Raw genomic sequence first — 19,151 nt, 5'->3', positions numbered from 1 at the left:
GTGTGTGTGTGTGTGTGTGTGTGTGTGTGTGTGTGTGTGTGTGTGTGTGGAAATAAGTGGGCCCCACCCTACTACCTTTGCTGGGAGCATGTATGGATTCTTAACACTGGGGCAAGAGAGAACTTGACCTCCCCACTGTGTTTAAAAAAATAAATCACCCCACTCCTGAATCAGAAATACCAGCAGGCTCCAACGCGTAGCAACAAGGAGCTCCCTCCCGTCCTGCCTGCGTCTTGGGGCACACAGTGCCTTAGGATGGCAGTGGAGATGCCTTTTAACACCTTCAGCGCCAGTGGTGCCCATTTCAGAAATCCTTGCAGGTTTGGTATTAGCAAAGGCTTTAAAAACCAATCGAATCAACAGAAATCCAGCCGCTTCTGCCCTGCATGTTAGAATGCTGGTGCCTTTCTCTCTTCTTTGCTTAGCCCACGTACGGCAGTGGTAATGTTCAAGTTTCTTCTTCCTGTAGACTGGGCCCACCCGGGCCCCTGTGAGGCAGACACAGCATTCTGTCCCCTCTGGGCATGCTAGAGTACAGACGTTCCCTGACTTGCGCAAGCATTCTGTTCCGGAACGCCTTGCGTAACTTGAATTTTGCATAAGTTGGAAACCTATACCTGACAATTATGCCCCCCAAAAAACCCCAAAACAAACACACCCTCCTAGTTCTAGCTTACGGAACTTTTTCCGTAAGTGCGGATTTGTGTAAGTCGGGTTTGTGTAACCCGTGGGGCGTCTGTATAGAAAATACAAATGCTTGGGTTTTTAGAACCGTTCAGCTAAGGAAATGTCTTGGGGCAGTTCCCGTGTCTGTTGTGGTGTTACACACACAGAAAGTAGAGGACTCTGTGCTTTAGAAAACATACTGGGGTCTCAAATTGTCAGTGCATTCTGTACAATCCAAGGAAACTAGGCCAAGCTACGTTGAGGAGCTCTGGCTGGGCTCAGAAAGGATTGGGGTACCTGCAGTTGCACAGAGTTCTGGATCCTTTGCAGAAGGCTTTCTGGAGGCAAATCCTATAGGATGCTACTGCAAGTTCCTTTATGGTTGGTTTGTCTTGTTCATAGCCTCAGACCTCCCTGTAGCCTAGTCCCTGCTGCCTGTGCAGCCTGCTTGATAAGCCAAATATAAAGCAAGTAGTCTGCTGCTAGAGCACAAGTGCTGCTTGTTTCCTTCCTTCTCCATGGTGCTCTGTATGTCTCTAACTGACTCTTATAGTAATTATTCCCAGTCCTGTTAGACCTGTAGAATGCCCAGTATCCAGGGAGTTGTGTTAACAGCATTGTGACCATATCTCTTTAGCAAGGGTTCTGCAAAGCCTTTCCTGAATGTGGTTGCATCTGCTGAAGGTCTTCTATGTGCTTTGCAGCCTCGCTGCCACTTGCCACCTCCTCTCATGTGCATATGGCCTGTATTAACGATTGCTTTCTCTTTGGATTCCAGCTTGTGTTAAAAATACAGGAGATCTTTGAGTCTAAACGTGGGAAGAAGAAAGTGAAGTTACTCGCTTATACAGGGAAAGAAGCTCCACCAGCAAAAGGTCTGGAGACGACCTGCACCATTCTCTTCATTACATAGCACACTTGTGACATGACAATGGACATGTCTAATTCACAACACGCCACAGTCCTGTCAGCACAATGGGGGCTTCATACTGCATCAGAGAATGAGCAAACTTTACCACAGCGGTTTGATTTTTTCACAGGTGCTGAGCTCCTGCATCTTGCACTGACTCCGGTGAGAGTTGTTGGGTGTTCAGCACCTCTGCAAATCAAGCCCTGTACATCTCTTTAATCCAAGTTTGATAGTGTTCCATAGGGAAGATCCCTTTCTGTGTCTGAGTCTTCAGCGCTGGGGTAGCTCCATGCTGAGGTGTTAAAGCTATTTGTCATGAGGTCATCTGTTGCTCTCTCATGCTGCTTTCAGGTGGCCCTCTGGGGAGAGAGACTTGGGTTCCAAAGCTGCTTTGGTTTCCTAACAACTTTAAATAAAGAATACAAACCGTTTCCAGCCCCAGAGTGTTGCTAACTCACCTAGAGGGCTTAAATACCTACTCGGAATCTCCATTCCTGGTCAATATCTCCCTGGAAGTGGTGGATCTGACTTCATCTCTGATGTTCTTTGGGATTTCTATTACTAGCGAAGGGCTGCTTTTGCTGAGACTTCTGTAATGAACAAGATGGCTAACGAGCAGCCCTACATGGTGTAGACTTAAGGGAGGTCTCGGATGCGGCCCCTTCTGCAGCCATGGGTGTCCCCCCCCCGTTACCATGGCAACTACGATTTTTATGGAAGCCTTGTTTCTTGTTTCAGGTGAAACCAGCGGGAATGAAAGTGAGACGGAGAATCTGCCGAAAAGTGAGTGAGTGAGTCACTGGGGCTGGTCCTATTGCCATAGCATAATTAATGCTGGCAGGGCTATATGGGATTAGCCACTCCTGAGGTTTTTGTGCCTCCTGTAGATAATGTAGGAAGCTGCTACTCTTGTGTCAAGCCAGCCTCTTGTGACAGTGAGATGAAAGGATCTGGAGGGGACTGAATCTGCATGTCGAGCCCCATGTGCTAGGTCTCTCAGCCTCTTGGGCTGTGTCACTCCGCTGCCAGTCACCCTGGGGTCACTCCCTCCTCTAAGTAAAATGCGTGTCTTGGAGTAACTCACCCCCGTGGATCGTCTCTGGTGCTCAGAACTGAGCACCATACCCCTTTTCTCCGTTCACGTTTGCCATGCTGTGAAATGCCCTGCATGGAAGGGAGTCAGCGAGAAGTAGATAGTTTGGTTCCTTGGCTTCATGTAAACACTGGCGGGACAACCAGAACTACAGGCTCAGATCTAGGCGTTCAGTGCTGACTAATCTGCTCTAGTTGGCACAGAAGGGATCTGAGCTTCCACTTCCCAGAGTTGGGAAATTAAATAGTAAAAAATTTGCCTGCAGCCCTGAACTTACTACAGATGAATCTGTCTAGCATGCCTGTTAATGTGATAGTGACAAGGAACCAGTTGGATTGCTTTAAATGTTTCCTTCCTGTAGATGACGTACAAAAGCCCATAATTTGGGGCTGATGGCAAAACTCCATCCCTCTGTGTTGTGGGGGGGAGGTGGTAGGCTGTCTTAAAATAGAGCAAATGAGTCACCGAGTGAGTCTGGCCGGATAGTACAAACCCACAGAGCATGTGTCACAGACCCTTTGCAGCCCCCTGGCTATGCCAGCGTTTCCCATGTGTCTTGTAGGGAGAGTCTGTGATGCTGCGCGGGACAGGCTGGATGGGGTGGAGGGGAGGCGATGGATTCTGCCTCCGTTTTGAATTCCCTTGCTGCTGAAGTTGCCACTCTTATGCTGTAATTGCCTGAAGTGTGGCAGCATTATGGAGATTACCCCCCCACCCACCCACACACACGCCCCATTGACAGAACGAGGCCCCTCTCACCGTCTTCCCCATCAGCAGCCTTGTTAGCACTCAGACACATGAGTTCCTCCGTGCTGCTAGAGGTTAGGGGGGAGTCTCTGGGACGTGACAAAAAGCCAGCCTATAGGGGAGTTGAAGGTGTTGAGCTGCTGATAAAATCCACCAGGCAAAGGGGCTGGGGACATTACTGCGTGTCTCTGAGTGCTTTGTGCTTGTGGGAGCTGAGCTGGGGTGTCCTGCTCTGGGAAAGAGGCACTAGGCTCAGTGTTGGCACCTGACGTCCATTCCAGCTCTGCCACTCACCTGCCGTGTGACCTTGGGCAAGTCCCTTCACCTCTTCACTTGTGAAATGCCAATAATGAGACTTCCCCTTGTTTAAACACTTTGAGAGCCTCAGATGATCACTGTTACAGCCCCAGCCTCCTGTCACTGAATTGGTCCTTATCTCTCAGGTCACCACAAACGCCTGCTGCAAGTACAGTTGACCTCCAAGAGGAACCCGCACTATCAGACCCTGGAGCGGGATCTGATTGAATTCCAGGAGCAGCAGCTGTTCGAGCTTTTTGTGGTGGTGTCCCTGCAGAAGAAGCAGTCGGAGACGACGTACACCCCACAGGTCATACAGCAGTTCCCCAGCAAGGTGGGTGCCGCGCAGATGCCCAGTCCCATCAGCTTCACTTTATCTGCTGAATTATTTTTCCCTCCCAGCATTTCCCTCCTCCCTGGCTCTGTGCAGATGAGCAGAGCCAGGATGTCCAGTAGTTAGGGTTCTAACCACCTGGGTTCAACTTCTGGCTCTGCCACAGACACTCTGAGTAGGTCACCCATCCTCTGTCTCTCATTGCCCCGGTGACAGCACTTCCCGACCTCACAGGGGTGTTAGGAGGAAAACACAGTAAAGACTGTGGGATGCTTGGGGCACTATATTAACGGGACCATAGATAGATACACTTCTCCTGGAAAGGGCGAATTTCTTCATCATTTATATGACCAGAAAGGGACCATTGTGATCATCTGGTCTGACCTCCTGTGTAGCACAGGCCCCAGGCCTTCCCTGAATTAACTCCTGTTTGAACTACAGCACATCTCTTTAAAAAAATAAAAAAATCCAATTTTAATTTAAAAATTCCAGAGATGAGAATCCACTACCACAGTCCTTGGTAAATTGTTCCAATGGTTAATTACTCTCATTGTTAAAATTTTGCACCTAATTTCAAGTCTGAATTTGTCTAGCTTCAAATTGAGGCCATTGGTTCTTGTTATACCTTTGTCTGTTAGCCCTCTATTATTGAATTTGTTACCCGGGTAGATACTTGCAGACTGAACAAGTCATGTAAGCTCTTTAAGCTAAGTAGGTTGAGGTCCTTGACTCTTTCATTATACGGCATACTTTCCAATCTTTTAATTATTCTCCTGGCTCTTCTCCGAACCTTCTCCAATTGATCAGCATCCTCCTTGAGCTGTGGGCACCAGAACTGGACACAATATTCCAGCAGCGGTCACACCAGTGCCAAATACAGAGGTAAAATAACCTCTCTAGACTTCTATTCAAGATTTTCCTGGTTTTTTTTACATCCAAGAATCCTATTAGCCCTTTTGGCCATGGTGTCGCACTGAGAGCTCATGTTCAGCTGATTATTCACCATAACCCCCAAGTCCTTTTCACAATGCGCAGCCAGCCTGTGCTGGTTCCCAGGAGAGAGTCCCCCAGTCTGTAAGTATGGCCTGCCTTCTTTGTTCCCAGAGGTATGACTTGACATTTGGCCATACTAAAATGCATATTACTTCAAGATTTTCATGGGGAAAATGTCCTCTCCTGTGACACTTGCCCTGCTACGCACAAAGAGGGAGTGGCACGACCAATCCTTGATTCTTACTGAGCCTGCAGTGTTTGAACCCGTTGTTTGCTCTGGAGCCTCTCAGAAGGTGAGGAGTTTTTTCTCTTCTCTCTGGTCTCCTGAAGGGTGCTGGTAGAAAGTGATCTAAATGCTGGTCCGAAGAGACAGTTTTACTCCAGTTGTTAACCTTGCTGCTTTAAATCCTGTACATGCAGGCAGCCGTTCCTTTCCTCCTTTTGAGTGTGGTGCTAGAGCCAGGAGAACAGCAGGGTCCAGCATGTAGTTAGACCGTGTGTCACTTGGAGCAGTTATTAAACCTGTTCTGGCTTTCACATGAGAAGGGGTAAAGCTGCTGTGCAGAGCCCTAAAGTGCCCAGGCAGCAGTTAACTTGGGCCTGTCCTCTGCTGCACTAGAAACAGTAATTTACCAAGTTCCTTTTGTAATATGGATACAGCTGGGTTTGTGTTGTGGCAGGCTGTATTCCACTTCCCAGCACATGGGGCTTGAGACGCATTTCCACAGAGTGCTCTGATACCGATCCAGTGTCCTGGATGTGTCAGAAACCCACGAAGAACCTAGTGTTAGTGGGACAATCACCCCTAGAATCTGGTATTGTGGGTGGGATTGGCAGGGAGTAGAAGCACATGGTAATACTCTTTTCTCTTGCAATTGCTTAGTGCTCAGAGAATCAAGCCCAGGAGGGGTTTGGGTTTCCTCTGAAGTCATTTGAACTGAAAAGGATGCTGCTGAGCCCTTTTATGAAATGAGAACTGTTCTCCCCACTCCATGATGGCAGGGCTGGAAGAGATTATTTGTTTTTACTTCTTGTGGAAGGTGCTCAGATACCAGTGACAGGGACCTTCTCAAAGCCTAGGCAGACAATAACATCTGAAAACTCCATTCAGTGTAGGACCGTGGAGCAAACTACAATTCACCTCCCTATAGATCTCACATTTATCACCCTTCTCACTCCTTGCAGTTCTGGTCACACCAGGGCTAGTGTGAGGGATCTCTGAGGCTGCCCTTTGCTATGCATTTGGGTCTGAACATGCAGAATGAAAGCCTTGCTGTAGTCAATGAGTTTGCTTATGGCTCTGTAGCTGGCATAGTTGGTCTCGGTTTTGTTCAGTTTGCTTTATGCGGCTTTTCATCTTGATATTTGGGGGAAAAAGAATGAAACCCCATGGAATCTAGTCACTGTTTCCTATGCGGCATGAGTCAACACATCCCTCCTTGTCTGTGTATCAACTGCAGCCAGGATGAGGTCAGTCCAGCTTTGGCTCTACAGTTGCATTTCCTCTCCTCTCCTGTGGGCTGCCTCAGCAGTGCACCACAAGATACTGTGGATTTTCAAAGTTTCCAGAAAAGAAGTCTCCCTGGTTCTTGCAAAAAGAAAAAAGTTATTGTTGGGAATTAGTGTGCCCTTTCTGTAGGGGGTGCAGTCATTTCACCATTATGGGAGGGTAACGGGGGCTGCAAGGGAACCTACTGTGTCCAGAGCTCCAAGTGTTTGACATGCTGTTGAGAGGATTATGGTTAAATGGACTCGGTGACTCACAAAACACGGAAAGGAACACTGCCAGTCCCAGAGATCAGTCTGTTCAACAGGATGAAAATGAGCGGAGCTGATAAACTCCCAATATTGAAAGGCAGTGAAAATGTGGTTTGAGTGAGTTCTTCCTCCCTGTGACCATCAGAGCCTTTGGGGAGGGGCAGAGCATCTTCCTTCCCTACTGCACCTCCTCAGTGGATCAATTCCAGTCTGCACCACATGGCTGTTGGCCTGGTTTTATAATGATACTGACAAAACTAATGATTTTCTCAATGTCTGTTTACTCTTTGCCTGATTTAGAATATTTTGTTGAATGTAACCAGAATTACACAGGAGGGTCTTTCATGCTGGGATTCATGAGGAAATATCATACCAGTAATTAGGGAGCACTGATTATACCTTGGGTGCTGTGATTACAGATGAGTCTTGACTCTCAAAATAGCATTGCTCCCAAGTAATCTGCCTGTCCCCCTCTTCCATGGGCTGTCTGGGGCCAGCAGAACTCCTGTGCAATGGGCATCTTTTGGAGACCAGCCATGCTACCTTTCTAACCTGTCTCATCTTGTGACACTTGAAGTGATGTTGAAGTTCCCATTGAACTGTGTAGTGATTGAAAGCGTGACTCCCAAATATGACTTGCATTCCTTGGAAAAGACCATATGGTTTTCTGTCTGTTTCCCATAAATGGTTGAATCCCTTACTCTAAATGCAGCTGAGTCAGTGGTCCCACAGGGAAGCACTAAATGAATCCCACTCTGTCCTTCCTGAGCAGTTCTGAAGGTGGAGGTGCTCCTGTTCTCTCTGAGAGACTTTGACTCTGGCTGAGTGGAGGTAACTGCAGTACCTGATGTCAAAGAATTTGTGCCCTTCTCATCTCTTAATGATGCCCGAAACCTTGCTCCCTTCCCTCCCTTTGTAACAGACCATAGAAGGGATGTACTCTCCTTACTGTGCAAGCTGGGATCTCAGCCTATTACAGACACACAAGTGTAACCTTGAGAAGGTATTTCTGTTCGGGTTAGTATCATGGCATCTCCTCTCAAGAGGACTGAATGGGACAGTCTCACCCTGCAGTGATCACTAGGGGGAGCTCTCCCAGCTTTATTACATTATAAGCTGGGAAATGCGGCTAAGCTATATCCTCAGCTAAACCTATTAGGCACAGGATGTAGCAAAAAGTCTGTTCTGTTGGAAACGTGGGACCAGGAATTAGCTTTTCTCTTTGGGGAGCTGAGCATCAGCACTGTTCAATGATACAGAAGTATGTACCAGACCAGTAAGAGACCTGGGCTGAATCTGTTGTCAAGGCTGAACCGGGGCTCTGTGCTTTGAGCTGCGTGGAGCAGTATACGAGGAAGCTGGGAATTTGGTGTAGCCAGAGTATATTCTCCTGCAGTCCCTACATCAGGCTTTTGGGGGTTGATGCACACAAGCCCCTGCTGCAGGGTGGAGACTATGCCTAGTACAGTGAATGCTGCCGCCATTGTTCTCTGTGATCCTGGGAGAGCTGCCCTGTATAACAGCCATGTGTTACCTTTCCCAGCCCGAGCACCCCTTCAGGCAGTCAAAGGATACCGAGGAGAGGCTAAAGGTCATCCCCAAGTTCTGCTTTCCAGATCCCAAAGCCTGGCTTCCAACATCAGAGCTCAAAAGGTAAAGGCTTGTGTTGTGAATAGATACTGGTTTCTGGGTTCCCACTGAAGTAACTGAGAGACGTGGTGCCAGTGCTGGGTGCGTAGGCATCTGCCAGCCACTCTGGCAAAGCCCAGGTGGCTGTAGCTGAATCAGGATGAAATGGGAGAGAGGCCAAGGGAAGGAGAACTTGCTGGAGGTTTTGATCCCATAATCTAGAGTGTTAGGGGAGGATGAGGTGCAGGGGTGGTCCCCTCCACCCCATGCAGAGTCTGCAGCACTGTCTCGGGGTTAGTTCCTGCCCGCGTTGGCTGCTGCTATTAGTGCTCGGCAGAGTGGAGGAGCTTGGAGACAGCATCCTGATGAGGAATCTTCTGCAGCCTACAGGCATCCTGTCCCCCTATGTGTGGGAGGGAAGGAATCCGAAGCCAGGGAGCAGCTCTCTAGGTCTCCCACATTGAGATCAAAGGGCTGCAGATGGGGTGTGGGGTGTTGCACTTGTTCCACATTACGTCAGCCCCCGACTGACCTGCTCCCCTGTGAGTCCCCCTCCTCCACCGTCAGTGAATTGCATGGTGAGTCTGACTCTGACTGTTCTTGGGCTCCCCAGTGAAACCTTTTCCTTCGTGCTGACAGGCGAGGATGGCAGCCGCTGGTTCGGTTACTGCAAGAAGCTCTTGGTAAGCCGCTGTTTGTGAGACATGCTGCCATAGAGAGAGTCCACACTGATGGAGGTGGAGGGTTTTGCGGTCCAGCTAGGACCTAGATCAGCAGCAGTTTGTTGGCTAGGTGTGAGCTGCATTGCTCTTAATGCCGGTTCTGGGGTTACCAGCCCTCTGACAGAGGGTAGAGCAGCAGTGCAGAGGGAAGGTGTGTGGTGTTGTCCATACCCCATGGCACACAATGCCTAGAATGAAGTGTGTGTGTGTGTGTGTGTGTGTGCGCGCAAGAGACAGTTCTTGGGACTCCTTATTCCCTTTGCGTTTCTAATTGAGTGCAGAGGGATTTGTAGCGAAAAGCACTCGGTGTGAAATCCAGTCACATGGGCTGAATATCACTCAAGCGCTGGCATGGGCATTCGCTGCCTTGCTTCCCTTGCTCTGCTCCAGGTGTAACTCTCTGCATTCCCCTTGCCTTGTAGCCAGAAGGGAAAGGGAAGCGGCTCCCAGAGGTGTACTGCATGGTGAGCCGCCTGGGCTGCTTCAACCTCTTCTCCAAGGTGAGTGAGCAGCCTACCCCACGCCACGCGCTAAAACCTGTCGCATCGGAGTCAGACTGGTGCCTCTCAAAATGCCTTTCTGACTGTTTGAGAGCTCCAGGAAACAGCTGAGCTGCTGCAGTACAGCCTCGAATAGCCTTGTGCATCTGACAATAGTAACCTTGACCCAGGGCAGGTTGGTTCCCTGCTGCATGTTATCGAGTGCTTTGTCTAGCCCAGTTTAAATGACTCTAGCACTTGGGAGACCATTCCACAGCCAAATCCACTTCAATCTCAGGAAAAGGTTCCTAATGCCAAGCCTTAGTGTCTCTTCTCTTCATGTCATCTCCTCATTCCTACTTACATGCCCATGGGGTGTGCAAATATCAGTTAGCCGCCATGTCAGTGATTCTATTCTGACTGGTTTCACAGCTCTGTAACTAAATATCTGTGACCACTATATGCTTGTCTGGGAGGAATCTGATATTCTGAAGAGATTCTGAAGAGGGGTAAAAGGGATGTCTCAAAACTGAAGTCAGTGGGAGCTGAAGGTACTTGACACTGCTGGAAATCAGCCCATTAAATTCCAACAGTAGTTTTATTCCTGAAGTGGGCATGTCCCTCCTATGATGGGAGTTCTCAGCAATGTAATGAGATTTATTGACCACGCTGGGGCCCACAGAGCCCGTTCCTTGCTTCCATTCATGGTATCACCAGCTGATTTTTAACATTGTCCACTCTCTATTTGCCTTTTGGTGTCCCTATGTGACACATCTGTGCAGGAGCCCTCCCCAAGGTGCGAGTCAAGGTGTAAATCTGGATTAGAGCCCTGATTATTGGAGCTGCAGTTTGTGGTCATGCATCTAGGGATATATTTCACCCCTAGTCCTCACCAGAGGTTGTTTTCCTGCAGATTCTGGATGAGGTAGAGAAGAGGCGAGAGATGTCCCCAGCCTTGGTGTACCCATTCATGCGCAGTGTCATGGAGGCCCCTTTTCCTGCTCCCGGACGCACAATCACTGTGAAGAGCTTCCTGCCAGGAGCAGGAAATGAGGTAACTGTGAAACCAGGACTTGGCTGCAGATCTGGGTTGCTGTCTGTATAAGGTGACCGTGTGTGCCTGGTATAGTGATGCTTGACCAGTTTGCTGTTGTGTTGTGCAGTGCTGGCTGTAGATTTCTCAAAGTGAGGATTGTTTCTTAATCTCCACACAAGTCACTGGAGACACCTATGCTGCCAAGAATGTTAAACTACAATAGAAATGACTCTTGAGACTTTTATAGAGAAGGGGAGAGCTCAGTACCTTGCACCACTCTCCAAGGGTGAGACGGAGCATATGACACTTGTGAGCTTTGCATCCCACTTTTTGTAGAGCATCCATTGTTTCGTTTTCAGACACATTTCCAAATTCCCAGGTCTGTCTCTACATTGCAGTCTCGCTGTGCATCTCTGTGACTCCTTGCATCTCTGCTCTGTTTTCAGTTAATTGAACTCTGCCGTCCGTTGGATTCCCGGCTGGAACACGTGGATTTCGAGCGCTTGTTTAAGTGCCTTAGCGTCTGCCACCTGATCCAGGTGTGTGCCTCTCTCCTGCTGGAAAGGAGGGTGATCTTTGTTGCGGACAATCTGAGGTGAGAAATGAGTCACACATCTTGCTTTACGAAGTTCAATGTTTCCTTCTGCTTCTGTGCCCTTTTTCCTGAACAAATTAATGTTTTATATTTCTTTGAAACAATTGCCTTTTAAGAGCTTCCTGGGGTCCTGTGTGTGCTAAGAGCTTAAGAGTGCACAAGTTGCCCAAGGCTCTAGGCATGTGGATGTAGGATCTTCAGGCTGCCCTGGGCCCCATGGACAGTCAGTCAAGACTGTTTTAATTCTGCATGTGAAAATTTAACCTGAGTTTTAACTGCAAACCTGTTAAAAGCTAGATCAGAAGCGGAGTCTGAATGGTGCACTTCAAAAGGAGACAAGGGAGCATTTAGCATGTGACCTAACAAGACTGACTTTGTCAGCTGTGTGCTGCTGCTGTTCCCAGCTCCCTTTGAAGATCAGGGTGTGACTAAGTGACAGTGTAAATGGAGACCTTAGGCTCCTTCTCAGTTCTGGTGTGAATGAATTACGTTTTCCCTGAGGACTGGGCACTTGCCACTTAACTCTGTAGCTGGGATCTGACCATTTAATGTGCTGACAATTCATTAGGTGGTTTTTCTCTCCCTCTAGCACCTTGTCTAAATGTGGCCATGCTGTGGTAGCAACACTTTACCCCTTCACCTGGCAACACACCTACATTCCTGTTCTACCAGCATCCATGATCGATATTGTCTGCTCTCCAACCCCATTCCTTATTGGCATTCTTTCTTGCTCCTTACCGCAGCTGCAGGACCTGCCCATAGAAGAGGTGAGACTTGGGGATGTTACAGAGGAAATGCAAGGGGTAGTTCAGATGCTGCTGGCCTGCCAACCATGTGGGAGGAATTCTGTGGATTGTTTTATTTTGCAAACATACTAAATTCTCCCTAATATGATGCACACAGAATCTGTCGGTGACTTGCTAGCCACTTATCGATGTTCCACAGGCTTTTATTTTCTAAATTCCTTAATTTTCACTGATTTGAAAGGCTGGATACGTTTGTGTAAAATGTGTGGCTTGCGTGGTGCTGTGACTGGTGCTTTTCTCTCTATAGCTGCATAGTTCAGCTAGGCATAATAATGGTTAATGTGTCTGCTCCTCTTTCCCTAGGTACTGATTGTTGATCTTTGTGCTGACAGCTTTCTGCAACAGGTGAGTGAAATAACCTTTCTGATGGCTGCCCAGCATGTAGGGCAAAGGGTCACTCCATAGGGCATCACAGGATAAATATGTGCAAGAAACCCAACCAAGTACCAGCCCAAACAGACCTAGATCTGCAGGGCTCCAAGGATAGGACAAAGTGGTGCCTTCCTTCTGATTCTCTGTTAGAGGGAGATGGTACTGGCCTGCAAGTTCCAGAGTTTGCATGGCATACATGACCCTCAATCAAGGTACTACTTATTTGGCTTATGCTTAGGACTGGCCCAAATATCTGTAAGTGCTTTCTCTATGTGGAGTAAGAACACTAGTCTTCCGTGTTGCTTTGACCTCACTCTGGCCTTCCGTTCAAGGTAAGGCAGCTCAGATTCTGATGTGGAATGAGATGGTTGGTTGGAAACTGAGGCACGAGTCCACTCAATTTAGGCTTAATCAGTTTTTCCCTTTATAAATTTTCAAACACAATATTGTCAGTTCTAATTTTTTATCATATATATGTATAAAAAACAGATAGTCAACAGAAAAGACAGAACAGGTAGGAGCCCAAGCTACTGATTTCCAGGGTACCAGGAAGCTCTTTTACACTTCATGATGGTCATCTCAATTTCTGGACTGGTGTTCTCCAGCTTGAGCCTTCATTCACTTGGTTTCTTATATCTTTTACACATTACAGTTTCATTAGCTTTCCTTCAATTAACATTATATATAGCCAGTTATACATTTACCCAAACTTTCATAATTTTTTTTTGTTTTCCATTCTGTTATAAATCATTAACAGTACATCAGCATTAAACTAACAAAATGTAACCCTTTATTTTCTTTATGTAACCCATTCAGCAATTTTCTTCATAGTTGAATATTACAATTAAGTATATATGAATCATCCTAAATTATTCATTAACATAACCTTTACTTTTTACTTGAGTAGGAAAGTTATGGGGAACAACATGATCTTAATATCAACATATTCTTATGTTTTTTCCAAGCATGAGTTTTCAGGGGACTTTTTGCTCATAGTTTAGCATCACACTTTTAAGTCATTAAAAAGCCTTGTCAGTAATTTTGCCAGTTGCATTTTGAGGTGCTTTATTCCGTTTAGGGCCTAGATATTTAATTGTTTCCCAAGGGCACAATTTTCCTGCCTCCCTTCTATTCTGGGCATTTGTTCTCCACAAGGTTTCTATCCTTATTGTCTAGTCAGTTCGTTTCCTAGATTTGGTTTTTTTGAAAAAACACCACTGCTCACTTGATTTTATGCTAGTCTCAAATATTCTCTATTGTTTGAAAAATGCTTTGAGATCCTCAAATGAGAGTTGCTGTATATACATGTTAGAGTATTGTTTAGCGTGTGTGTAACAATTCCCTAGGTAGAAATAAAGCATTATGTTATTTGGGACTAGTGGTCATAGTGCATTCTCTCAGCTGTTTGTTAATTTTAGAATGCTGGATGATTTAATATTCCACTTGATTATAGTTCCTTTTCAAATAATATCACTTCACTAGCACTTCACACTTTAGTGCCATACAAATTTGGCTAAGCATTTTGACACCCCGGAGGCAACTCTGTATTATCCCCAAAAGAAGGGGAAACTGAGGCAGAGAGGTTTAAGTAACTTTCCTGATCTGTTATACTTGGTTCACAGGACAATATTGCCCATTTTTTCTTTGACTTAGTCTTATAAAGTTCTACAGAGACTATAAATGTCCTTGCTGAAGCAGTTCCATTTCCATTATGGTACTGATATGATCTTATTGCCTTTTTCCCCATTGAGAATTCTCTCTTTGACTCACTGTTCTACTTTGCATTGCAGCCAGCACATGGAGTCTGATAGACACAGGTATTAAAGGATCAGTGCCTCACCAAGACTGACCTTTTAATTTGCTCTTTCTCCACAATAAATTTTGTTTGGTGTTTTATCATGGGCATGTTCAGAGTTTGGATCTGCATACTGGGTGTGTCAGACGTGAAAGTCTCGTTTTGTATTGAGTATCTGTAATATGGGAATTTGAATTTAGCTGCTTTAAGAATCTGGTTTAAATGTTTATATTTGCTTGTCATGTTTTCATTTCTGTGGCCACAAGGCACACATTCTATGCTGTCAATTCATGTGGACACCATTCCATAGAGTAACTCCGATATGATCACTTAAACTAGCATGTCACCAGCATCCCTTTCTCTGTTCGACGTGGACAGTCTGTCTTGATGTGAGATGTAATACATGTGCCATAAGAGCCATCTCTCTTTGTCTAGGTATCAGACGAGGATGAGATCCTACCTCATAAACTCCAGGCCGCGCTTGTACAGATTTTGGAGGAACGAAATGAAATTTTGTCCCAGGAGCAGATTTACGCACAAGGTGATTGTATCAAAGTGTTTGCACTATATGGAAGCCTGAAAGATTTTCTCTGGCCGAGATGAGAAAACATGCAAATTAAAGATAAATGGTGGAAAGTGGCTGGGGCCACATGCTAACAAGTTATTTCCATGTGATCTCACTGAGAAGCTTTTCTATTTGGGTGGATTATAAAAAGGGAGAATGAGAAATGCAGTGCCCTAGATTTGCCTGATCCACGTGAGACAGCGCCTGTTCTTGGAGGTATTTTTGAGTTTGTGTAATCCTTATACTCAAGGCACATCAATAGGGTCCTCTTCTTCATTAAACGGAGAAGAGAGTTTCTGCACTTCAGAGTATAGTCTGACACATTATGTGCAGAATCAGAGTTTTATACAGTAGCTTTTAAACTTGCTTATCTCAAAAGTGTTTTGCAAAGCAGTGAATCATTCCAGGCAAGTTCATCAGCAGGTGTGTACTAAGCAATCACTCAAATTAAGTTCTGATACCAATTTGTGTGTCTGGTGCAATTCCTATATGTTACCACCCATCACAATAGTGGTGACCCATCTAGCCCTATTCAGCCAGAAGGATGGCTGTTATTCTGCTGGGCTTTTAGGAGGAGTGAAGGAGATATTCTCCCAGGAGACTGCTGCAGTGTGAAATAATGATTTTTGTGTCCTCTTGGTAGGTGATGTAACTCTGAACTCCCTGGTCTCTGAGGCCTTTGTACAGTTCTTTGTGGAGATTGTAGGACATTATTCCTTGCACATGAATGTCACAGAGAAAGGAGAGCGGGTGTTCCAGCGAGAGCCATTTCGAAAGTCCCACACCTCCCGCAATGTGCGCCATTTCCTGGACCTGTTCATGGAAACACAGATGTTTGCAGGGTTCATACAGGATCGGGAACTCCGTAAGAGTGGGGTCAAAGGTGAGACCTGCAAAAGTTTGTGCCTGCAAGATGGGGCTCGAATAGCTTATGCTTTTTGTTATCAGTGGTGTGGCTTGTTCCATTTCTTTGCACATTGCATCTCAAGTGGCTAAATGATATTTTTCTTCCCTAGGCCTGTTTGAGGTCCGTGCCTTGGAGTATTTGGAGACCATTCCGGAGACTGAACCAAGCGGGATGAACAAAATTCTTCGCAGTCTGGGTAAATGTTTGGTTTTGTTGTTGGCCAGGTCAGTTGTTGAGACTGCATATAAAGGTGTCCACTGAGCAGGTAGAATGTGGCCAAAAGGGGAGCACATTTTCTACCTTGCATAGTCTTTTACTTTTCTCGGGTGCTGCTAATTCCCCAGAATACTCAAAATGAGCTGCAATTAATTTCTTTACAAATCTATCCCCTGTCAGTGCCACTTGGTACTTCTCAACATGCATGTTGAGAAATCTTTGGCTAAAATGAATGGTGTTAGCCCCATACCTGAAGACATAAAACAGGGCCAGATGAATGAAGCATTTGGGAACAATCCTGCATTGGCTGAGAATTAACTAAAGAGCCTTAAGTCATTTCCATCTCAAACTGTGATTCTGTTGGCCAAGACGGTTTACATGGCTTTGAAATTTAAGACATTCTGTTTAATTAACTTCTGATTCTGGAGCCTTTTCAGATTCTAATTTGTCTTGTCCTTTTCTCTGTAGGAAGTAAAATGAAATTTCTTCAAAGGAAGTGAAAACACGGGTGCTGAAACACTGATGAAGAGGGATGTAGTCATCACTGGGACACAAAGGAGTTTTGCATACAAATGCTGCCGCCTTGTCCAAATTGTGTCAGATGTACTTACTGAGATGCAGCTCAGTCCATGGAAAGCTCAAATACGGGGAGAAAATGGAAACAAAAAATGAGTACAATCCATCAGCTTCCTATGCCTGGTTTCACTGGAGTGTTGTGGAGGCAACTGGAAATGGATGCAGCTGGAGAACTTGATGCTGGATACGCTAATCACCTCATCCCCACTGATGGGGAATTTTAAAGGGGAGCTTTTTCTCTTTGTGAAGCTTCAGACTCCATATTTTTGCTGCTTGGCCTGATGAGCCATTCTTTAGGAAAAGTTTTTTTTGTTTGGTTAAAACCAATTCAGCATTTAAGGACTAAGCTAATGTAATCATGAGACAGGGCTGTTGGTCATGCTGGGTCCACGGAATGGGCTGTGCAAATACTGGCGCACACAGAGGGTTCACAGGGCTGCCTCAGGAGCTGGAAAGATTGCTCTGGCTTCTGTTCAGTTCCCTTTTGCCGTCTTCCTTCGAGTGCACTGCCATATGCATGGTGTATGGTTTTGATAGCACCTAGCCATATTCTTGGTTGGTTGGTCTGAACTCAGAAATAGCTTCTCATTCAATGTAATTTGTACTTCCTAGCTGTTTATCACAAAGCTTTACTTTTTTGAAAACCAAGTGAAAATGTCAGCTTATTTTCTGCTGATTTGTCCTATATTCTGATTTCATACTGCCCAGTGCTCCGCACCCTGCACACAGACACATGGAATATGCTTGTCCTTTACCTTATTACATACACTTAACTGCTATAAGTTTGGTCTGGGTGACTTCCACAAAACGGAACTGCAATTTTTTGTGATAAAATGGCATCTCTGCCTAGGGAGCCCTATTAATTCTTTAAATGTTGGCATTAAAATCAACTGTTTAATGTTGAATGGGTGCAGATGACAGGAAAGTAGCTCAAGGATGCAGATGCTGAGCCAGATCTTCTTAAAAAAGGATTTGTTTTTAAAATCCTTTCTTCCTCTAAACTTTCTCTCTAGCTGCTTTGTTCCTTTATCATGGAATTAAAAAGTTGGACAAATGACATTTCTTCCTTTCTTCACCCTCTCAAAACACAGCTATCTTCGTTCTCTGCTGTTGAGAAATGTGGATTCCTCATTGTGGGGGAAGAATAGATACAGTGGGTGATAGTAATTCAATCTCATGATGGTTTGAACAGTTTACAGTAGCTGCCTGGGTTTATTTTATATATTTATGCCAGTTATTTATACAAAGTAATTAATGCTGTTGCCCTATTATGTTTAACCAATTAATCAAACCATTCTCTGGGTCTTTGTGGGCCACTGGCTGCCGCTCGAGACTGGTTTCTGATGGAGTTCTGTCCCATAAACAGATGTTTACATGTAACTGAAACAGACTGACTGAATGCTGAGTGTGTGTAATATACAGTAACTCCAAGAGTGAAGTGAAAAGTCTTCTCTGGTGCGTCAACTTAAGGGCTCTGAGAAAGTACTAGCTCTGGGTGGAGGAGCTGGCACATGGCATTCATGAACTAGTTTGACATAGCCACATAGTAGTGATCAGTTCCTGATACAGGATTAAAAACAGAACAAGCTGATCTTCCTCAGGAGAAGTTTGTCTACATCTGAAAACAGCTGCCTTATAAGCTGGCTGGAGGCTAGAGCCTTTTTCTCCTCCACAAGAAGCCAGGACTTGAGATAAGTTAGTGTGCATGGCTGAATAGGAGAGGTCCCTATAAAGCCTGGTAGTGGAGTTCAGAGCTGAAGCAGAGGCTTCAAGCATCTCCCATGCCTGGCTGCTATTTATTTTGACAAGAAACTTTAGATGTGTTCACTCACTTTTTTTTCCAATTCTGTTTTAAAGAAAACCAAAAGTTTTAATTGCTCAGAACTAGTTATCGGACAAGCTCCTTTTTTATTAAATCTGAGCTTAAGTGTTCCCTTCCAAAATGTGACAATACCTAAAACCTATTAAACCAACTGCCTTTGGGGCCCATGTTGACTTGTTACTGTGGCCTTGTGGGTAAGGGCGAGCCCAGGGTGAGCCCAGCATGCAGGAGCTATAGCAGGGAGGCTGGTTCTAAATGGAGGCTACAGCCCCCTGCATCTTGTCAGTGATCCTGCCTCAGCCTCCGGCCAGTGTGAGGGGGGGGTGGGTAAAGCAATGGCGGTGGCTGCACCCAGGGACCCATGTGAATGTGGCCTTTCCCCACTGCTCCCTCCTGGGGCTAAAGCCCTCAGGGTGGGGCCTGCGGGGCTCCCTCAGCTGTCCGCAGCCCCTCGCTGAGGGAGGGCTGGGAACTGGGGCAGCAACGCCCCCCCCACCGCCCCGAGGGCGGCTCCTCAACTCCCGGCCTCGGAGGAGACACCACGTGCCAGGGGCGTGGCCACGCGGGAAGTGGCGGGATGAGGCGCCGCAGGTTGCGCGTGCGCGTTGGGCAGCGACGGAGCGCGTGTCTCTGCGCCTGCGCGCCGAGGGTAGTGGCGTGGGGCCACCGCGCAGGCGCGGCGGAGCGCGCGGTCATTGCTGCCATGTCGGGCCCGGGGCTGGTGGCTGGGGAGGTAGCGGTGGATGCGCTGCCCTACTTCGACCAGGGCTACGAGGCGCCAGGCGTACGAGAGGCGGTGAGTGCTGGGCCCCGCCCCCTGGGGTACACTGCCG

The 19,151-nt window shown here is 46.5% G+C and overlaps 2 protein-coding genes across 3 annotated transcripts in view; both read left to right on the top strand.

Moving 5' to 3' along the window:
- The window catches only part of DENND2C (DENN domain containing 2C), a 25,530-nt gene extending 7,434 nt beyond the window's left edge, over nucleotides 1-18,096 (top strand). Inside the window, exons 5-18 of one of the 2 annotated variants that reach the window (XM_029913818.1) lie at nucleotides 1,445-1,541; nucleotides 2,315-2,359; nucleotides 3,860-4,047; nucleotides 8,342-8,451; nucleotides 9,067-9,110; nucleotides 9,576-9,649; nucleotides 10,542-10,682; nucleotides 11,111-11,259; nucleotides 11,849-12,026; nucleotides 12,369-12,410; nucleotides 14,668-14,773; nucleotides 15,441-15,680; nucleotides 15,814-15,900; nucleotides 16,389-18,096. In XM_029913818.1, the coding sequence (XP_029769678.1) occupies nucleotides 1,445-1,541; nucleotides 2,315-2,359; nucleotides 3,860-4,047; nucleotides 8,342-8,451; nucleotides 9,067-9,110; nucleotides 9,576-9,649; nucleotides 10,542-10,682; nucleotides 11,111-11,259; nucleotides 11,849-12,026; nucleotides 12,369-12,410; nucleotides 14,668-14,773; nucleotides 15,441-15,680; nucleotides 15,814-15,900; nucleotides 16,389-16,420 (1,533 nt within the window). In that variant the 3' untranslated portion in view covers nucleotides 16,421-18,096. Of the gene's footprint in view, nucleotides 1-1,444; nucleotides 1,542-2,314; nucleotides 2,360-3,859; nucleotides 4,048-8,341; nucleotides 8,452-9,040; nucleotides 9,111-9,571; nucleotides 9,650-10,541; nucleotides 10,683-11,110; nucleotides 11,260-11,848; nucleotides 12,027-12,368; nucleotides 12,411-14,667; nucleotides 14,774-15,440; nucleotides 15,681-15,813; nucleotides 15,901-16,388 lie in introns of both variants that reach the window. The other variant, XM_029913817.1, reaches the window with a different exon arrangement.
- Nucleotides 18,097-18,991: 895 nt separating this feature from the next.
- BCAS2 (BCAS2 pre-mRNA processing factor) overlaps nucleotides 18,992-19,151 on the top strand; it is a 6,822-nt gene continuing 6,662 nt past the window's right edge. The window contains exon 1 of the mRNA XM_026661098.2: nucleotides 18,992-19,114. Coding sequence (XP_026516883.1) covers nucleotides 19,022-19,114 — 93 coding nt within the window. The 5' untranslated portion in view covers nucleotides 18,992-19,021. The remainder of the gene's footprint in view (nucleotides 19,115-19,151) is intronic.

This window comes from Terrapene carolina, unplaced genomic scaffold (genome assembly GCF_002925995.2).
Source record: "Terrapene carolina triunguis isolate 2854851 unplaced genomic scaffold, T_m_triunguis-2.0 Scaffold926, whole genome shotgun sequence".
In the NCBI taxonomy this organism is placed as follows: Eukaryota; Metazoa; Chordata; order Testudines; family Emydidae; genus Terrapene; species Terrapene triunguis.
The sequence above is the reverse complement of the archived record's forward strand: the minus strand, read 5'-3'. Positions and strand labels throughout refer to the sequence as shown.